This window comes from Mus caroli, unplaced genomic scaffold (genome assembly GCF_978045245.1).
Source record: "Mus caroli unplaced genomic scaffold, Mus_caroli_1 scaffold_12, whole genome shotgun sequence".
Lineage (NCBI taxonomy): Eukaryota > Metazoa > Chordata > Mammalia > Rodentia > Muridae > Mus > Mus caroli.
The window spans coordinates 66,407,120-66,428,029 of NW_028227267.1; the positions used below are offsets into that span (position 1 = coordinate 66,407,120).

General features: G+C 48.0%; 1 protein-coding gene across 4 annotated transcripts in view; it reads right to left on the reverse strand.

Moving 5' to 3' along the window:
• Positions 1–244: 244 nt before the first annotated feature.
• Slc39a14 (solute carrier family 39 member 14) overlaps positions 245–20,910 on the reverse strand; it is a 48,267-nt gene continuing 27,601 nt past the window's right edge. For 2 of the 4 annotated variants that reach the window (XM_021181711.3, XM_021181710.3), the window contains 8 exons: positions 15,424–15,702; positions 13,191–13,377; positions 12,409–12,578; positions 7,570–7,689; positions 6,797–6,985; positions 6,471–6,678; positions 5,344–5,528; positions 245–3,514 (listed from right to left, as the gene is read on the reverse strand). In XM_021181711.3, coding sequence (XP_021037370.1) covers positions 3,368–3,514; positions 5,344–5,528; positions 6,471–6,678; positions 6,797–6,985; positions 7,570–7,689; positions 12,409–12,578; positions 13,191–13,377; positions 15,424–15,687 — 1,470 coding nt within the window. In that variant the 5' untranslated portion in view covers positions 15,688–15,702 and the 3' untranslated portion in view covers positions 245–3,367. Of the gene's footprint in view, positions 3,515–5,343; positions 5,529–6,470; positions 6,679–6,796; positions 6,986–7,569; positions 7,690–10,311; positions 10,482–12,408; positions 12,579–13,190; positions 13,378–15,423; positions 15,703–20,910 lie in introns of all 4 variants that reach the window. The other 2 variants (XM_029468887.2, XM_021181712.3) reach the window with 2 other exon arrangements.

A 20,910-nucleotide genomic window follows, 5' to 3' on the forward strand; every position in this document is an offset into this window, starting at 1 on the left:
AATTAGGTATTTTCTTTATTTACATTTCAAATGTTATCCCCTTTCATGGTTTCCCCTCCAAAAACCCCTTCCCCCCCACCCCCCATGCACCAACTCACCCACTCCTGCTTTCTGGCCCTAGCATTCCCCTATACTGGGGCATAGGGGAATGCCCAGGACCAAGGGCCTTTCCTCCCATTGATGACTGACTAGTATGCCCCAGCTCTTGAGGCTGAAGCAAGACAACACTTGGGACTCTCACCAATTACAGAATATAGCTTTATTTATAGAATCTTACAAATAAAACATTTACAGTTCACATGACATAAATTATTTTATTTTCTAATTCTCATAACACCTGAGTTATTTTAAAAAAAAATACTGTGATGGAACTGTAAAGGGAACTATGAGTAAAATCCTCTTTCTTTATGCAAAAAAATCATCCAGCTTATCTGCATCTCTTTGGAAGAGGGTTCACTAAAACTGGATCCTAAGTGATCCAGACAGAGAAAGGCCATTTAAAACCCAGGTGAAGGCTACCAGAGAGTGCTCCTCCTGGTGACCCTAAGTATTGGAGGGCGGGGATGGAGGGCTGAAGGTGAGGTCAGAGATGAGGTCCTCCAATGACAGAATCCAAGGCCTGGCTGAGGGCTCCTCTGTGTGACAAGCACTTTCCTTGCTAGTGTTAACAGGGAACAGAAGCTATGGGCAGTAAGGCCAGGGGAGAAGTGTCTGCTAAGCAGCCTATAGCCCCTTCAACCTCTTATATGTACAGATGCTTAAAACAGCAAGTTCAATATTTAAAAGTCAAAAAAAGGTCAACGGCCACATTTTCAACTCATGGGGCGAATCTGTTTCCAACAGCAATGGATTATCAGTTGGACGACTGGAGCGTGGCTCCCACGCCCCACCTGTGTCTGACCGATGCCAGCCCTCCGCCCTGAAGAAGCCCCAGGATTTCCTCAAAGTTCTTGAGTTCACGGGAAGAGTGCATGGCAGACAGTCTATCTCATTTTATCTCTTTTTAAGCTCTCTTAAACAAACCAAGCCACCATCCGACTCCAGCATAAGGGCATTTAAAGGACAGGAGCTAGGGGAACTCCTGAAGTTAAAAATATAATGCATGAGCTAGGTAAAACAGAATCTTTCGACCTTTGGGGCGGGGGGGGGGGGAAGCTGTGGTGGTGCTGGGAATGACATTCAGGGTGTCACATACACACTGGACAAAAAAAGTGCTACCACTGAGCCACACCCTCAGACCTACAATCTTAAATTTTACGGTTTTTTATCTTCATTTTGTCTTGCTGACACAGGAGCTTGCTATGTAGCCCAGGCTGGTATAAAACCCGAGCCTGCTGACTCTGCCTCCCTAGGGGCTGAGATTACAGGTATGAGCCACACAGCCTGCTCAGTCTTACACTTTGAGTGTCAATTTCTGCTACCTCCTAAAGCAGTTGTAGGAGAAATAAAACCGGAGAGATGAGACTCGCCTTCAAACACTAACAACCATGACGGTAACATAAAGCTTAGCTTTTAACATTGAAGGAACTGGTTCTTTGGTAAAACTGGATCCTAAGCCGACCAGGACCTGGTCCTGACATCCAATCTAGTACCTTGATTGCTGAAGTTTCCTCTTCCTGTTGCCTTTTCTCAAAGGCAAGAGGCAAGAGCGGGGAGAGAAACTGAGGAAATTCCTGTTTCCCCAGTTGTGTTCTCAGGATTCCTGGTTTCAAACATGTTTCCCCAAGAAGAACAAGAATGAACACACACATGTATGTGTATGTGTATATATATATATATATATATATATATATATACATACATACATATATGAATACATGTGAGTGCATATACATATATATATATATATGCATATATATATATATGCACACTGCTTTTAATGGACAGTTTTCCTGTGGTAAGAACAGAAAGACTCAGGGATTGGCAATGATTCAGTACTGTAAGTCATGCGAACAATGGCTCCTGGACTGTGACTGTGGGCACCACTAAGAAAGGCTCCGGGAGAGACTGGCTCTCCAAAGTGGCTAAGGAATCCATGTATCAATATGATAATAATAAATTAATTCACTTAGTGAACCTGGAGATTAGCTCCCCTGGAAGCCAGAGTTCTGAGGAGGGGGCTGCACAGCGCTTGAGGCTGGCTTGTGGTGTGAAATGTCAAGCATCTGGTTTTGTTTTGTTTTTCTGGACCAAATGAAAGCAATTTACACTCGATTCAATTCAGTATTCAATCTTGTTGTCTGGGACTGGGGAGGAAGTGGTAGCTAGATGGTGTCCTTTAAAACCCAGCAATGACGTCTGCAGTCCTGACCTCAAGAATTGACCTCAAGGTCCAGAGTCCCATGGTATTCAACTATTATTTCTGCAATTAGCAAGTCCTAAGTCTGGCCTGCAATGACTCCATTCCCAATCACCTTGGTCACAAAAAGGCATAAACAACTGTGTCCTGAGTCTATGAGTCAGGTTCTACTGGGCAGAAATCTTGACCAGGGGAGATTGATTTGTGCAGTTTCCCTCCTAATGCAAACACCTTTAAATGTGCTCTGACCACGCTCCCCGTGAGGCATCTACAAAGTTAACTAGAAAAAGTAAGCAATAGGAAGGCGTGAGGATCAGGGCAAAAACAACTGATTTAGCAGACCTCCTGCCACGCCAGAGAATGCCCACAGTGGCTCGCCTGGATGATTATGTGACTCCAGATGCTGCAAGCAACCCGCACGCATGCACCAAGGAGACAGGACATCCATCACTACCCACTACCCACTCCTCACTCAGGCAATCCCCTGCCCCTCTGCCTGCCATACTCATCGGAAAGTCAGCCTTTTCAGAGAACAGTTAACAGACTGAAAACCACAGGAGTCTTGTCTTCTGCCCTCTTCTCTGTAAAAACATGAGAACCCATGCCAAAATGGACCGACCTGAAATCCTGGGTACACACATTTAGAATCACAGGCCCCAAAGCTGGAAGCCACACTGATATTTCTAACCAAACCATGACCACTGGCTTCGTTTTTACATTGTAAAAGATTCCACATCTCTCAGTGCTTCTTCCAAGAGAAAGGGAGGAGGGTGGCCAGAAGGAAAAGGGAGGTGTGTCCTACATGTGGCACTTCAGCTCCAGAATCATCAGTGGGAAGGGTCGGGAGACAACAGTTCGAGGCACTACCTAGAGATTCCCAGGGCAGCTTCTTCCTAGGACAGAGCATTTGAAACAGATGACATCTGAATGCAGGCAGACAAGTCTGTGCCAGTTTTTAAAGAGCTGCCTTTTTCATGATGCTTCGTGGATGCTGAGTCCTCGGGCCAGGGACCAGATGGGGGCCCAGAGCCCGATGTCCAATGCCACTGGCTCCCCACTGGCAGGGTCCTACCCTATCTGAATCTGCCCTGAATACATTGTGAGGACCAGCATAATGGAGAAGCCGGTTAGGAGGCCAAGATTCTGGATGACAAAGGGGACCAGAAAGCTGTCCTTCTTCTCATCCTCCTGGCAGACTTCATTCATCTCAGGGAACTGAGAAAGAAGAGAGAAAAATGAGTTACAGATTCTGTTAACATTGTCCCAATCACGGTGATGTCTGGTTCTCACGTGGTGGGCCGTAGTTTTGGAAGGATGTTTTTGGTAGCTCTGGGGACTTTTCTGGAGTTAAGGAGGCCACTGGGGGGTATTATCCTTGACCATTCTCTTAGCTCTCAACAATATGGCCGTCAAAACAGGACCCAAATAATGTAGACACCAGATGATGTGTCATCGTGGGCTGGGGAAACCTCACAAAGCCCCGCCCCTAAATGAAGAGTTATAGACAATTAATTAATGACTACTCAGATGCAGAGAAGCCAGTTTTCCTCAGGGATAAGCTCCCTGATTGAGTATCCAGTACATATGTACAGACGAGCAACATCAAATGGACTCGGAAGTTTGTATATTTTATATATATATATATATATATATATATATATATATATGTGTGTGTGTGTGTGTGTGTGTGTGTATTCTTTTTTTAAAAGATTTTTATTATTTTTTACTTTATGTATATGAGTACACTGTAGCTGTACAGATGGATGTGAGCCTTCATGTGGTTGTTGGGGATTGAATTTTTTAGGACCTCTGCTCATTCTGGTCAACTCCGCTCACTCAGTCCCTGCTTGCTCTGACCCAAAGGTTTACTTATTATTATTGTACATAAGTCACCGTAGCTGTCTTCAGACACACCAGAAAAGGGGTGTCAGGTCTCATTACAGGTGGTTGTGAGCCACCATGTGGTTGCTGGGATTTGAACTCAGGACCTTCAGAAGAGTAGTCAGTGCTCCTACTTGCTGAGCCATCTTGCCAGCCCTATAGGTGTATTCTTATATCTCTCAATAATAATTAGAGAGAAAAGACTCTGTGCATTTGAGAGGGTGGTGGTGGGGGGGAGGTAAATGATATAAATTCAGCACTCATATATGAACTTATTAATTAAAACTTAAAAGGACATCCATAAGGTTACCATTAACTTGTGGTACACAAAAGTCTAAGTAATGCCTTTTCTTTCTCATTCTCTCTTTTCTTTCTGTCTACACAGTACACCTTTTCCATCAAATTGAAATAAGGACCCTAGACTGAGTATGGTCAATTTTCTATAGTGAAATGCTAATAGAGAGACCAAAGTTCTCCCTTTAAAACCCAATGACTTCTGGGTATGGTAGTTTACACCTGTCTGCCCAGCATCTGGTGGGTGGGGGCAGGGCTGCAATGACTTTGAGGCCAGCCTGGGCTACAGAGTGAGACTCTTGTCTCAAACAAACCCAAACAAAAACCCCGAAGGCTGCATTGAAAAAGGTCAGATTATTATATCATTTTAGATTTTAAAAACTTATTCGATGCATGTATGCTGTATGTAGGTGCTTTAGCTGCCTGTGTGTCTGTGTACCACATGGATGCTTGGGCTCTTGTGGAACACAAGAAGTAGGATCCCCTGGGACTGTAGCTAGGAATCAAACCTGGGTTCTCTTCAAGAGCAGCCAGCGCTCTTAACAGCTGGGCCATCTCTCTAACCCTGAATTGTTACTTCTTAAAAATCAGTGAATTGGGTGGAGTGTGAAAGAGACTTCAATAAAGCCAATACAAAAAACAAAATCTTGGGCTTGCGAAATGGCTCCGTGTGACAGAGCATTAGGTGCCTAGTCCCATCTTAGGAACCCATGACATAAAGAGAACCAAGTCCCACAAGTTGTTTCCCATGAGAATTATCATGCATCTACACACATATCAATGTAAAGAATTAAAAACCAAACACACCCTAACGTGTGGCCTTTAGCTGCCCTCCTGTCCAAGAGGCCACCAGAAACCACAGCACTTACCATATCGGCTAGGGCAATATACAAGAACATTCCTCCAGCCAGCGCAAAAATCCAGTTTGCAGAGAAGTGGCTGCCAGCCAGGATGCCAAAGGCCAGACCCAAATAGCAGCAGCAGGCAGAGAGGAAGTTGAAGAAGAGAGCCTGCTGGATGCTCATGCCAGCATTGAGCAGGATGACAAAGTCTCCTGCAATGGAATGAGAACAGGAAGCGGGCTGAGTCAGGACGCACAACACTAATGAATGGGACTGCTTCAGCTACGGGTGAAGCACGTGTGGGTGAAAATCTCATTCTTAGGTGGTATTGGGATAAAGGCACCCCCATATTCCAATCCTGGCCATGACCTCCCAGCACAGAGGCTGCAAATCCCTCATAGGCTTCTGGAAGATCATAAGTAGCCAGCACCAGCCTCATTGCTCCACACACAGAGGCTGAAAATAATCCACAGGACTTTGAATGTCTATAACCAACCGGCAACATCCTCACTTCTTTTTTGACTGATGGTGAAATGAAAATAGCTCCCTGTCTCCTAATGGATGGTACATTCAGGATCAGACTTGAGAGAGGGAGGAATGAGTGCACAAGCCAATAAATGCCAAAGTTAGGAGCCCGTGTTGTCACTGGGTCCTGAGTCATGGCTTCTTAAGACTCCCTTGATAAAATTACATGAACCCTTAGGCACTGGCTTTTCCACTTCATTCACATGACATGCTTTGACACAATTTCTAGCTTCTGCAGGATGGAGGACATAAAGAGGGGATCTTTACTGAGTAGCCACAGTACTGTGTGGCACCTGGCAAGTCCTTTTCAACATTTGTTTGCCTATAATCCCCTTGATGATTCTAAAAGGCAGGTGCAGGTATTAATCATGCTATACAGGTGGGAAAATTAAGCCACAGGACACGGGGCTCATGGGATAAAAATCTCCCTGTAAGAACCTCCATTGTTCTAAGCTATGCTCCACTCAACTGTTGTAATTCCAGAGTTAGCGAGACAGGGCGATAATTCAGTGAGTGCTGTGGTGGTGGTGGTGGGAGGAGCAGCAGGGATGTGGTGCAAGAAGGGTGTCTCGGTGTCTCAGAAAAAAACTGTGACAGCTGGAACACGGGGACAGGGACTAAGCACTCACCCAGCTCGTGAGGGAATTCCTCACAGAGAATGGCCACTGACGTGCTGATGCCCTGGAAGACAGACACAGTGAAGGAGGCACCAATAGCCAGGCCATCGATGAAATTGTGGAGCCCATCGCTCAGGGTGATCATCCAGGCCAAGGTACCGATATCAGAGTAGCGGACCCCCTTGAGCCAGTAGCAAGCACTCTGGGATGCCTGCAGGTCCTAGGAGAAAGGACACACCAGTGGACTTCAGGTTACAGAGTGACCTCCGGAGAGCCTGACTCACAAAGGCTGTGGCTGCTGTGTCGAGGCTTCCCCGGGGGCACTCAGGGCTGCTGACCTGCACAGACATGGAGTTGACAATGACCTTCTCGTCCGTGCCAGGCGCCTTGCCATCCAGCTCGCTGTTGCAGTGCTGAGGGATCATGTGATCCAGGTCCCCGTTCTGTAGCTTCTCGGTCACACCCTCCTCCTGGTCCTTCTTGGAAGGAAGTGTCTCGGAGGTAAAATGGTTATGCCCATGATGGTGCTAGGGTAGGAAGAGTGAGCAGTGTTACTGATCAAAACCGCCAGCCCAGCCCAGCCCAGCCCAGCCCAGCCCAGCCCAGCCCAGCCCAGCCCAACCCAGCCCAGCCCAGCACCCACCACTTGGAAGAAGCACGCCAAGGCCGGGGAAGAGCTTATTCCTATATCCAAGGAAACTGAGCAGGCCACACACAGGGATGTGGAGAAATTGGTATAGCCGGTGGCAACACATACAAAGACAGGGACTTTCTAGTAGACAAAGAAGTCTCCTGCTGTCACCCAATCCAGTGAGGTGACCACTACTCTAAGTTCTTAGGTTGCTCCTTTAAGATGGCCACTTCATTCAACTCTAACAGGCAGTGACCCCATGCCAGCTACAAGAGGCCTCTTATATAGGAGCTACACCAGTCAGAGCTGTTCCTGGATGCTTGTAACCAAACCTCTTTACTGTCCTCTATAGAGACAATGCCAGGCTTGCTCTGCAAGCGCCGTCACGCGCTGCTACACCCCACCGACCCCTGTCAGCACTTTTGTTTTCGAGGTTAGGGTTTTCCACTGTATAGGTCATCACTAACAACTGGGCCTCACCTCGTTTTTCTGCTTCAGGAGCATCTTCAGGATCTTTTCTGTGAAAAAGAAAAGGTAGAAACCCCCAAACACCACTGCAGACTTGGAGACGTAATTGTCCTGAGGGTTGAAGCCAAAAGCCTGTGGGCACAGGAAAACAGAATGAGTTTACATACATAAGCCTTCAGCAGCTCTCATCTGCTTACCACTCTCCACTCTTGGAGACGGGCAGTCTGCTGGCTGCCCATTCTCCTGCCAGCAGAACCCTAGCCTCTGCATGCCCCTGACTCACCAGCACTAGCCTGGGTGCCTCTTTGGATACAAAAGGCAGGCTGTCTTTAGGTCCTGGGCGTTTGGATCCAGGACCTTGGGTTTGCTAGGCAATCACCTTACCACTAAGCTACATCTCCAGCTCTTAGGGTTTTATTATATGTATTTTACGTTTACTTAACGTTTATTTATGTGTACGTGAATATGTGCGTTTGCGAATATACATGCAGGTGGCTGAGGAGGCCAGAAGAGGGTGCCAGTTCACCTGAACCTGGAGCTGTAGGCACCCACCCGGGAGCCATGCGCACGCTGGGAGCCAAACCCTGGGCCTTGGGAAGAGCGGCAAGCATTCTGGGCCACATGATAGGCAGGAACTACCATGGCCACTTGGCTTGCTTGCTTTCTTTTTCTTTTCTTTTTGATAGGTCTCACTACATAGACCAAGCTGTCCTCAGACTCACAGAGGTTAGCCTTCCTCTACCTCCCGAGCTCCGGGGATTAAAAGGTAGTTGTCTCCTTTTAATGAGGACGCTGTCTTAATCTCTGTCAGTGCTTAGCCACACAAGCACTTAGTAAGCAAATTCCACGTTAAAGGGAGGCCACCTGCGTTTATTTTTGCCTCATCTACTGTCCCCAATTCATCTGCCCGTAAACACAATGGGAAGTGGTTTAGTTACGATTGCTAAAAGGAGAAAATCCATTCTAGTTCCACAGCAAGAATTGCAGCATCGTCCTGACCACAGAATCTTGAAAGGACCACAAACCAAAAAAATCAGGCTCTGTCCCTGCAGGCATCTTGGGGTGGATAAAAGCCAGGCCTAGTTCCACAAGCCTGCAGTTTCCCAAACTCAGGAGGAGGAGGTGGGAGGACCCCGGGACTCTGAGGCCAGCCTGCCCAACAAAGGTTCCATTTCTCTAGAACAGAATAAAAATATTTTTGAAAAGAATGGACTGGGGGGTATGTTGCTCTGAGTTCTTTCTGGAAATTTCACTTAAGTAAGGAAGGGTAAAAGGGTTTATCAACACAGAAGATGGGAGTAGCCAGAGAGCTGTCCTAAGTCTGGCTCCTGGTTTATGGTGCCAAGTGTCCAATGACCTGTTTGTGTCATTTCTAACAGAAAACAGGCTCAATTCCCAGTACTTGGGAGACGGTGGCAGGAAGACAGCAAGTCTGAACCCATGAGGTGAGACTATCTCCAAAAATATACTCCAGGTCTCTTGGGAACAGGACAGAGACAAGAGCTAACCCTCCTGAAGGAGAACCCCAAATGACTTCAAAGGCAAACATTTCTCTTCCTGCAGTTTAAGGCAGCACACTCCTTAGAGGGCTGCTCTGGCCTCGGCCTCTAAGAGACTAGGAGGGCAAATGCTAAAGAAACCCTGCTTGCAGGTCAGCTCTTCTGGAGAAGAGGTGCACCCTGGGAAAAAGTGAAGGACAAGCCAGTAGGTGAGATGGGACTCAAGAGCACAGGACTCATTAGACCTAAGCTTAGGGTAGTGGCCACTCACGCAGATCAGACTCTGGGGAGGGGGCGTGGGAGCAGGGAGAGTCGTGATTCATTTAACAGACGTCACAATTGCTCCACCAAGAACACAAAACAATGCTGTAGAAAACAGTGTTCTCAGAAGCATGTGAGACTGGCCCTTGCCTTTGCTCAGGCTTGTCAGACCACCCGCAGTGAAATGCATTGTGCTTATTATAATTAGCAGGTCCACTGAACATACTCTCTAAATCACGCAGGCCTTCTCCAAAGCGGACTATGCAGGCTTCAAAACAGTGGCTCCCTTCTCTCCCTAGAAAGAAGGTCACCCACCGTGAAGGTACCCCAGATGTCCTGCTTCCTCTGGATTTCCTTTGCCCTCAGACTCCTTACCAAAGAGCTGGGTTTTTTTACTGAGAACTGCGGGTTTCGCTGTGGTTTGCTTCTCTAAATTAAAGCCCCACACTGAGGGTCAGAGTACTCGAGGTTGCGTGTCTTCCACCTATGTGTATGTGTGTTTTGCCTGCATGTACATGTGTGCACTGTGTGTGTGTGTGTGTGTGTGTGTGTGCGCGCGCATGCCTGGTGCCTGCAGAGGCCACAAGAGGGCATGAGACTATCTGGAACTGGAGTTAGTTTGTAAGCTCCCTGTGGGTGCAGTGAATCGAACCAGCTGAGCCACCTCTTCAGTGCCAAGTTACACTGGCGTTTCACTCTATGGTCCCAGCCTTTGGGAGGCACCCATATGCCTTTGAGAGTCATCCTATTGTTTATCATCTTATACAAAGAACAGAGGAGTGAATGGCTGGTCTAGGTGTGGGGGCTGGTTAAGGATGGGATTTTAACCTAGCCCTTAAATCTTGCCTTGCTTGGTCCTAGCTTTCCTTTCCAAACAAAGGATCTCTTGGGGACCAGTCCCTGTAACTTCCATGTACATAGAGGCTCCCCCCGCTGTGCTTACTGCCCCTAGCTGACAGGGGTGCTCCGGTGAGAGCGCTGCAGCTTGTCATACCTCTGGGATGAGCTGGAAGAGGGCGTTGGAGTAGAGGGTTCCAATCGCCAAGGCTATGAAGTAGAGCAGCAGCCTCTTGTAAAAAGTCTTCTTCATGAAGGGCACCACGCTGGCCCCCATAAGGGAGCAGAGGGAGATGACGGTAACACAGAGGAAACCGTACCCCCATACTGCCAGCCCACCCAGGACAGGGAGCAAGGCAACCACCAGGAGGGGAAGGAGGTGGACAGGAAAATTGTGGGTATGAACAAAGGAACCCAAAAAGAAAGACCAGAGATGGAGAGAGAGAGAGAAAGAGAGAGAGAGAGAGAGAGAGAGAGAGAGAGAGAGAGAGAGAGAGAGAGAGAGAGAGAGAGAGAGAGAGAGAAATAGGAGATTTGTTAGTGATTTGGGTCTGATGCAATTTCCTTCAATCAGTGCAGGAGGTATGAGGAATTTGAGGTGGTCTCGGAACCCTGTGACTACTGCTCCTGCTCCCGAGGTGGCCTGAGTCACACCTGCCAGCTGGTGTGACTGGCAAACAGGGCAGGCTACTGCCTCATCGCATACACACGTTCAGCATGTGCTCAGGCCCGGCACAGACTTAGGACTCAAGGTCGTTTAACAGGACACCGGAGCGAGTGGGAAGAGAAGGTTTGGTGTGTCATTGGCTCTACTTGTGCCTATTTAAGCCACGTCACAGTGGCGAGTATGACACTACCCAAGGATCATTCGGTGTGTGCAAGAAACAACAAAGTTGCGTACAGGACGGGAGGGCCACAGAGCAGGCTGTCTGTCAGATTCAGTTTCTGAGCAGCCATGTGTGTTCCCATTTGCTTTGAGAGACCTGGAGTAGAAAGCAGAGTTCCAAGACCAACTCGTTATAAAAATTAATTTCAAATGCATTTTCCAAAGTGATACACTCTGGGTTGTGAGGGGACAGTACAGAACTGTACCAGGATGTCGACCCTTGTGTGTCCCAAAGGGCGGGACAGGGACGATGGTAGTTGTCCCAATCAAACAGGCAATAAAACACTTCATTTCAAATCCTTAAAAAAAAAAATTAGTAAATTCAATGGCTGGAGCTGAAAAAATAGCCCAAGGTGAGGCCTCTCGGGAAAAACAGGGGAGCTAGACTTAATTCAGTTCTTCCCTCATGATGAAAGGGGAGCAGGTGAGGCGTGACACCTCAGAGAGAAGCTTTCCTCAGTTAACCTCTTGGTTGAGGAGGGCCAAAAAGCCAATGATGTGAGCCTTTATAAAAGATCTCACGGCACCAAAGTGGTCAACTAGGTAGTTACACGTTACTTCTCCAACAGTGACGTGTGCCTGAGCTGAACAGCTGGGAAGACTCTCAACTTGGATCTTATTTTTGCAGCTCCTCAGGGATGGCGATTAAAAAACAGAATTATTGAACATTTAAAAACAGTTAGGTGAGTGGACCAGGAAGTCAGACCTATCCGGGAAAGATCAGGATGCAAGGCACAAACGAATGAGCTTCTCTTATACTGTGTTTGGTTTTTTTGTTTTTGTGTTTTGTTTTGTTTTGTTTTGGTTTGGTTTTGGTGGGAACAACCTATTTCTTAGGTTGACCAAGCTGTGATCTTCCTGCCTCAGATTTTCAAGTGCTGCAACTGCAGGCACGAGCTGCCACAGCTGCCTTAATTAAAACCAGGATCACACCATTGAGGCCAGTTCCCCTGGTGACCTCCCTCCCTCTGCCTCACACATCATTGAGGATCAACTGGAGTCCATACACGAGCACCCCCAAGATTTCCCTTAATTGTCAGCTCCTGCCTGGCACATAGAGTGCACAAACGGCAACTTTGCTTTGGACTCCTATAAATCAAGGCTCTGGAATGGAGTCAAAAGAGATTCCCCAAAAGGGGGCACGAATGTTTTAGAACCTTGCATCTGATATCATCCGAAGAGGCCAGAGGCCAACTTGAGTGAACAGAGGCATGAGAGAAGTTATTGGACCCCCTGATATGAAGAGTCAATTCATTTTTCGGGTGGCAATTGTTGGGGGCCTTAAGAACACAGAGGGAGAATGTCAGCCCGAGGGGGACTGGGCTGCGTCAGCCCAGGAAAAGTGAACGCGCGCCTGTTCTACTGCACCTCTGGGATGAGCTGGAAAAGGGCGTTAGAGAGCAGCGTTCCAATGGACAGGGCGATGAAGTAAGTGAGCACACGGCTGAAAAACGCTTTCTCCGTGCACGGCAGGACCAGGACTCCCAGGAGAGAGGCCAGGTTAATCAGCGAGACACTGAGGAACCCAAAGCCCCACACTGTGGAGGAACAAGAACAGACGAGGGCCTCCATTACTGAGGGAGTAACGCTGCTGACAGTGATGTAGGCATACAGAGATCCAGCAGCCCCTCAGGAAATGTCTGCTGACTCCATCTCTTGTTAGGGAAGCCTCGGGAAAACAAGGCTGAGGTTGCTATCTGAGCTTACCCTTTAGAGGAAAAAGACTGGAGACTCAACATGGTGGAGTACCATGAGTTAGACAGTATGTGTACTTATGATGGCAACACAGGTTAGGTCTGGTAGCCCTTGCTGGCACTATAGGACTTTAGAAAGGCAATCAAGGACTTACTCAGACAGGGTGAGTCCTCTCTAGGTAGAGGGTACTAAGGTAGAGGTACTAAGAGGCAGTGGGGGTGGGGGGCAAGGGAGCGGGAATGTAGTAGCCAAAGGAGGTCATAAAGATTGGCACTCTTGCAGTTTAATGAAAACAAAGGGTGAGTAAAAGAAAAACATATTCACATGCTGGCCAGGGTCCAGTCCACCCAGTGCTCACCAGTCAGCCCACCCAGGGTCTGGTGATGTTTGTAACAGTCTGGGTACACGTGTCCATCATCTATATCCACCATTGCCCCAATCCAGTCCGTACTTACCTTCAATGGCGCTTGGCTTCCCCTCCTCTGTCTGTTCATTCTCCTCAGACTTCCGGTTTTCTGAGGTGCAGGCCTGGGAATCCAGCTGCTGGAGAATGGTGGGGCAGAACTCCTGGAACTCACTCATCCCGATCTGAGATCGCTCGCTCAAGTTGTGGGCCGCAAAGAGGTCTCCAGAGCTAAAGCACTGAAATCAGGAGGGGCAGAAGGGTTCTTAGAATCCAAAACTCCTGCCCTACCCTGCCCTGCACCACTCGACCCTGCAGGGAACTCAACCCCCTGAGAAATAAAGAAAAACAGACACAGCCACACCGCAGAGAATCTGGAGTCTTGTCTCCAGGGATGAGAGTCAGGAAAGCCCCACACTTGAAAGCCTGGCTTGGATCTCAGATCGGCCATGGTGAATGCTTAGGGCACACATCTGGTTATAGAAAGAGGTTTGGGGAACAGATTCCAAGGGGAACCTTAATCTTGGCTACTTGGGTGGCCAAGGCAGGAAGACCACAGCCTCAAAGAATGTCTGAGCTGCTACGCAAATTCAAACCTAGCCTGCACAGCTCAGCAAAACCCCTCCACACACCCTCCCCCAGGTTGTACCCCATCCCCAAGTGAGAAAAGAATACAGTAAACAGAGTGCTGGACCTGACTTGGGCTGGCCTAGGTCCAATGCTACTGGGGGTGGGGTGGCAGTGGAGGACAGGATTCCAATCATGTGACCAGGGTGTGGTTTCAGAGAGACGGGATTCTAATCTGGAAACCAGACGGCAAATTTAACTGCACTTCACAATAGCCCAGGGAGCTATTCTACTAAAAATGTAGATTATAGGTACCTATGCAGGAATATGGATGGACCTGTGTTGATTAAAAGACACAGGCACCTGTGACCTTAGGAAGTCTTGCATATTATGGGAAGTCAAATTGAGAGCGTGTGTGCATGTATGATGTATGCACACATTCATGAGACCAGGAGAGAACACAGGGTGTCCTGTTCTACTGCTCTCCCTGCCTCATTCCCTCGAAACAATGTCTCTCATTGTGCCTGGAACTAGGCCTGCAGCCAGTAAGACACAGCACTGGGATTAGAGGTATGCATGGCTGCCCAGCCTTTACCTGGGTGCTGTGGATTCAAACTTGGGTCCTCACACTTTCAAAGCAAGGGCTCTTATCGCTGAGACATCTCCCCAGCCCACATTCTTCTCATTGTGTTTTAGTCACATAAGCCACAACCCTTCTCTGAGGGTGGTTTTACCAGGGTCCACCTCTGAGAGTCAGCCCCGCTGGGATTACTGACCCAGAACACTGCTGCAGTCCCTAAGGCCCACGTGTAAGTCCTCCAAACTCAGCCTGCCACTCAGGCACTGCCCACGTTGGCACTCAGCCTCCCCAGTGATGCTGACACTTTTCACAGTTGAGCAGCTCTGCATGCATGAGATGCACAGTGCCCCGGCCACTTTTCTCCTTTCAGCCCCAGCCTATTTATCCTTCAAGGTTTGGCTTCAGCATGCCTCATGCACATGACCCTCAACTTCCCTCTCTCATAGAACCCCATAACTACAGTGCACCCCACAAAATATGGTACTTCATTTTCATCCCAGCTAGCTGAGCCCCTCAACTCAACATGGTATATGGGTTCTCCTCAGGAGCAGCTGCTGCTCTTTAGCCACTGAGGACCCTGACCCTGGCTCTCCACTTCCCATGATGCTCAGTGTGAGGGGCAAAACAGAACAGAAGGACTCCGCAGGCTGACCACTACTGGGCTGCCACAAACAGCCCCAGACTTGAATAGCAGAAGATGGGATGGAAGAACATTTCAGATGAGACTGGAGACTGGACTAGTGAAACCCTGAGACTAGAGTCTTGGCCCCCATCCCAGAAACCCCTGTGAAACCACTCCCCAGAAAAACAATTCTTCCTGCATCTGAGGGGATTATGAGGCGCGTCTGGCACGGTGTGAGAACAGGAAACTCTACTGGACCTGCTCTCCTGAGAGCCATGGTTCACCAGCATGCACCCAGGTGCAGCTGCAAAACTGTCTGGGGACTGCCGACCCTCTTCTTAACCCTTTGTGAGAGCACAAAACACCATGCAGGTAGTGGGGAAGCCTCCCTGAGGATGAAGGATATGCTGACCCCAGTGAAGATGGGAGCTGACTGTCACCAGGGTCTACCTGCCTCCCCTGGCCAAGCTGCTGGGCCACTCTGTGTCCAGCGGTGTCAACAGAGAGGAGCCTTACCATGGAGAGGTTCCTGGGTCCTTCCTTGGGCTGGGAAACATTATCCCGGCCCACTCCCACATGCAGGTGGTCGAGCAGGGACTTCAGCTGTGTCAGGGTAAGGCTGTCATTCTTTCCATAGCGGTCCATGAGATCTTCCAGGAAGGAGGTGGCACTGAGGGGCGGCAGGCCAGCAGACGAGGCATGAGTCTGGGGGGCAGTTCTCCATATACCAAACAGCACCAACAGGAGGCAGCTAGGAAGGGCTGGGTGCAGCCGCTTCATGGTGACCACCGATACCTAGAACACAAAGCCAGGTGAAGGCAAGGTCTCTATCTCTGCCCCCACACTCAGGTAAATGTCAACTCACAGCCCCAAGCCAAGGGCAAGGGCTCTCCTCCCCTCAGACTCTGAGTAGGATGAGCATCAAGATCTGATTTAGCCTCTGTCTCTATATGCTCTACTTGACTTTGGAGGAATCCTTCTGCTGAAGGGGTAAGACAACAAGAAAAAGGATGTGCTGGGCACTGGGGTACATGCCTCCTAACACCTAGGAGGAAGAGGCAGGAGGATTCAAGGCCAGTTTCAGACACACAGTGAGCTTGAGCTATGTAGGAACCTGTTCCACCTAAAAGGAGAAGTAGGGTTGGAAAGCCTGTGTCAGGTAACCATGTTCCTGTAAGAAACCCTGAAGACACTCACTGAGTCAAAGCTAACTCTAACACACACACACACACACACACACACACACACACACACACACACACACGCACTCCCCCTCAATCCCTGGGAAGAGAGCGGAATCAGTGGGAATGAGACAGGAGGGTACTGGAGATAAAATAAGATAAAATCTTGAATAAGATCAGAATGTAATATATATATATGTGTGTGTGTGTATGTGTTATTGAAACTAACACTGTGCATAATGGGTTTCATTGTGCTAATAAAAATATTGGGGCTGGTGAGATGGCTCAGTGGGTAAGAGCACCCGACTGCTCTTCCAAAGGTCCTGAGTTCAAATCCCAGCAACCACATGGTGGCTCACAACCATCCGAAACGAGATCTGACTCCCTCTTCTGGAGTGTCTGAAGACAGCTACAGTGTACTTACATATAATCAATCAATAAATCTTAAAAAAATATATTGTGCTAATAAAAATGTATTATTATCATTTTACGTGTATGGCTGTTTTGGCTGCATCTGTATCCATGTACCACATGCATGCAGGTGTTCCCAGAGACCAGAGCAGGACATCATATCCTCTGGAACTGGAGTTATGGACACTTGTAAGTCACCATGTGGGTACTGGGGATCAAACCCAGGTGCTCCGCAAAAGCAGTCAATGCTCTGTCAAGCACTGAGCTCTCTCCCCAGCCCCTAATACTAAGTCTTAAAAAGAAGAAAAACAAAAGAAACTATGGGCGGGGGAGGTTGATCTAGGTTGGCCGTACAGTTAAGAGGCCCAGACTCCATTCCCATCCAAAGCAGACAGAGAGACATAATTAATAGCTGCGTTAAGGCTATGGCTTTAAACAGAAAGGCCTTACAGAAATACTGAAATAACCATGAATTAATGATATCTCAGATTCACCTCAAATTAATCAAGGTAGGTTAGTCAGGTAGGACATCCAGATAAGATAAAACTATATTAGACACATGGATTTCAGAACTGAAACATTTATACACAGAAGATTAAATTAAAATAAATAAAACTTTAAAAAAAAGGGCCATAGACAGAAATGTGTTGTGATCAATGAAATCCTATCAATTTCCTGGAATATCGTGGGGCTGTAAGAGAAAGAAGTGGCTATAATGTCCAATGTGGAAACAGAATAACATAACACAGCTAAGACTGAGAAGGAACAACGAAGAATGAGAGCTGCCCTTGATTTTCCTGGTAATCCCTCACTTCTCTTAGTACAGTTATAATTTAATTAGTGACATCAGCAGGCATGAGGAGGTGCTCCAGCACCAGAGGCCTCAGTGCACAGTGCTCCTCCTGTCCAGAACAGTACAGCATCCCCATGGCCACGAAACAGGTCCTACTGACCACTGCCTGCCTCTGCTGCTTACAGACAATGTGATCTTGGGTAAGCTACTTAGTGGGAAACATCACAGGATGGTAGGGCAGCCTACCATAGCATAGCCATTAGCACCAAACACATGGCTTTAACTTCCTGCTCTACTACTTACGAGAGGAAGGGCACCGGGCAAGTTGCACAGCCTCAACCATCACCATTTTCTCATCTGTAAAGGTGGTACCCAGCTCACTGGATGGCTGTCAGAATTTAGCAATCAAAGTGATGGGAAGGTCCTAGCTGCTGATTACCTGAATTGAGGTACTTGAAATTTGACTTCTACCAGTTGAGACTGGTCTGTGCTACACAGGGAGGAAAAGGGAAAAAGGACGTGTTGGGGATGTTGGGGGTTGGGAAGGAAGGAAGGAAGAAAAATGACACTCCCTTGAAAGAAGGCTAGGGAATACAGCTCAGTCATAGAGCAGGTATGGGCCTCACATGTACAAAAGCCCCAGATGTGATCCCTAACACTGGCCTAGGCACAGGGCACAAGCCTTTAATCCCTTGGGAGGCAGAGGTAGATGGATCTCTGAGTTTGAGGCCAGCCTGGTCTATATAGTGAGTTCCAGGACAGCCATAGCAAATAGTAAGACCCTGTCTCAGACAACGACAACAACAATAACAACAAAGAAAGAAAAACAGAGAAAAAGAAAAAGAAAAGAAGGCTGAGAATGAAAGAAGAGAAAAACAAAAACTAACCAGCCAGAGAACAAAAAGCTGAACATCTGGCTATAATCATTCAAGACAAGATGGCTTTCCAAAGTCTGACTTTCAGCCCAAGCACGAAGCTGTTAACAGACTGTCATAAGACCCTGTAGCTGCCTCTGCATTCAACTCCTGCACTCTGTCAGTCACATAAGCCACAACACACCTGAGGGTATGCTGGCTTTAGATTCCATATATGGGACACAAACGCTGGGGACAAAAAATGTCTTTCTTCACTCGGGAGGCAGAAGCAGATGGACTTCTCTCAAGGCCAGCTGGGGCTACATAGTAAGACCCTCGGAAATAAATAAGTAAAAATAAATAAATAAATAAATAAACAAATAAATATTTTTTAGGTTTGCTCTTCAGTTGAATATACTTTCAGCCACACAACTGGAAGGACTAGACAGGGCAAAAAAGACAGTCTGCAAAATTGTTATTTTGCAGCTCAACACTCTGGATTCATCACTAAGACCCAGATTAATTGATGCTTTGTGGAATAGATCTTGGGCAAAAATTACACTGAAACCCACTGTTCAATGGAGGTAGTTTCCCAGGCATGGTAGCACATGCTCATATTCCCAGAACTTGGAAGAGGAAAGCAGGATGAGGAGTTAGGGTCAGCCTCGGCTACATAGTGAGTTCAAGGCCAGCCCGAGCTACATGAGACTCTGTGTCAAAAAAGAAAAATGAACGGAGGGAGGGAAGGAGAGAAGGAAGGAGGGAGGGAGGGAGGTAAGTTGGCTATTCAGCCAGCCAGGTTTCGAGCTGTCTACATTTTCCTCAATGAGAGGGCTGTATGTGCGAGGGGCAGAGGTCTAAGTAGATTTAGTTAAGGAGAAATGCCGAGTGTCAGCCTTTTCCAAGGGCAGATCTTGCTATGGCCCTGGCATTCATTCATTGTTCCCTTACAAAGAACCTGGGAAAGATATACCTACTTAATAGATACGGAAGCTGGGATCTGGAGACCAAGAAACAAGATCTCAAGGCAAATTGAATTTTTTATGAACTGAAGTCAGGTCTGAATGACGTCTAAGTCTTGGTATCCGCCATGGGCTCAGTATGAAGACAGAGAACATGCTCCCTGGATACTGTGGAGAACCCTAGAACTAACTCTGTAGGCCTCTGCACCGAGATCTGCCGATTTCTGTCAGCACTATTGGGGACACTATATCCAGGCTAGGGATACCCTGAAGATCTGGGAGGAGGGGCAGCTAGGGGTGCTGTGGAGGCCAAGCTATCTTTTTTTTTTTTTTTTGTTTTGTTGTTGTTGTTTGTTTTTGAGACAGGGTTTCTCTGTATAGCCCTGGCTGTCCTGGAACTCACTTTGTAGTCCAGGCTGGCCTCGAACTCAGAAATCCCCCTGCCTCTGCCTCCCAAGTGCTGGGATTAATTGGGGAGCCCATTCTTCCACCTGATTTCCGGTCTTGAGAACCTCGGTCTGGGGACAAGTTGGCCTTCTTGGCAGGAGGGCTCTGCTGGTCCTTGTCTGATGGCTTATAGCGCTTCCGGCTTCCTTTATCAGCCGCCTTGTTCGGCAGTGTCAAAAGCCGGGCGTGGTGGCTCACGCCTTTAATCCCAGCACTCCGGAGGCAGAGGCAGGCAGATTTCTGAGAGCTATCTACAGGGCTCTTGTTGTAGAATCTTAGAACAAAGCACGGTTCCTACTTCAAATACCTTTCTCAAATTTCCCCTCAGCAACTTCAAAATACTATGAAAAAGGAAACAACATCCCTTCATGTGTGCACTGTGGCTGGCTTGACTTTGGCAGTTCTACCTGGGTGGGCATTCAGGTAGAGGTTGGCATTTATGATGGATTGGCTCTTCAGAGGCTTAGTAGCCCTATGATCCCTCGCATGGCTTTGAGGGCAGCCTGGAACATTAGAGAACTGTCCCCTTCTGGCTACCCCACACCACAAGCCCGGGGCTAACGGCTTCTCCAGGAAACCTCTTTCCTCTCACCCTGCCACATGGCTGCCGGGCTCCTCTAGAAAACACTGCTTTTGGACTTTACAAAGATAGGGTGTGTGTGTGGTAGTGGTGGAGGTGGCTCTGAAGTGCCAGCCAGTCCTTCCTGAAAGGAAGACCCAGTGGGCAGAGCTCTGTCACCTGGCCTATCTTATACAAAAGTAAGGAAGCTGGGGCAGTTAGGAGTCCTTGCCCGGAGGTCTTGGAACTGCTGAGGGCACTAAAAACTCAATGACCCCGGCCTTTTGTAAGCAGTGCAGGGCGAGCTCTGCTCCAGCAGAGATTTGGGGTTTTGTTTGTTTGTTTGTTTGTTTGTTTGTTTTTCCTTAACTGTAAGTTAGTCTTGGGGGGGGGGAAATGTTTATAAAAGACTCTTTGACGTTAGCCAGGCATGGTGGCTCACACTTGTAATCTGAGCGTTTGGGAGGCAGAGGCAGGATGATCGCTAATGGATCCACATAAACTGAGTCCCAGGTCAGCCAGGGCTACACAGGAAGACTCAAGAGAGCACACGGGCAGGCAGGCACTACCCAGAAAACAACCCACAACCCACAAGCAAGCAAGCAAGCAAGCAAGCAAATAAAAACCTAGATTCCCTGGAGGAAATAAAGAAAGAGGCAGAGAGAACACACGTAGGTCTTACCAGAGTTCCTCCCTCAGTGGTGTACAGGGGCAACTGTCGTCCTCCCAGAGCTGAGCCTGAGACAAGGCTCCCGTGTGTGGCTACTCAATCCAGGCCCTGCCCATTAAAGAGCTG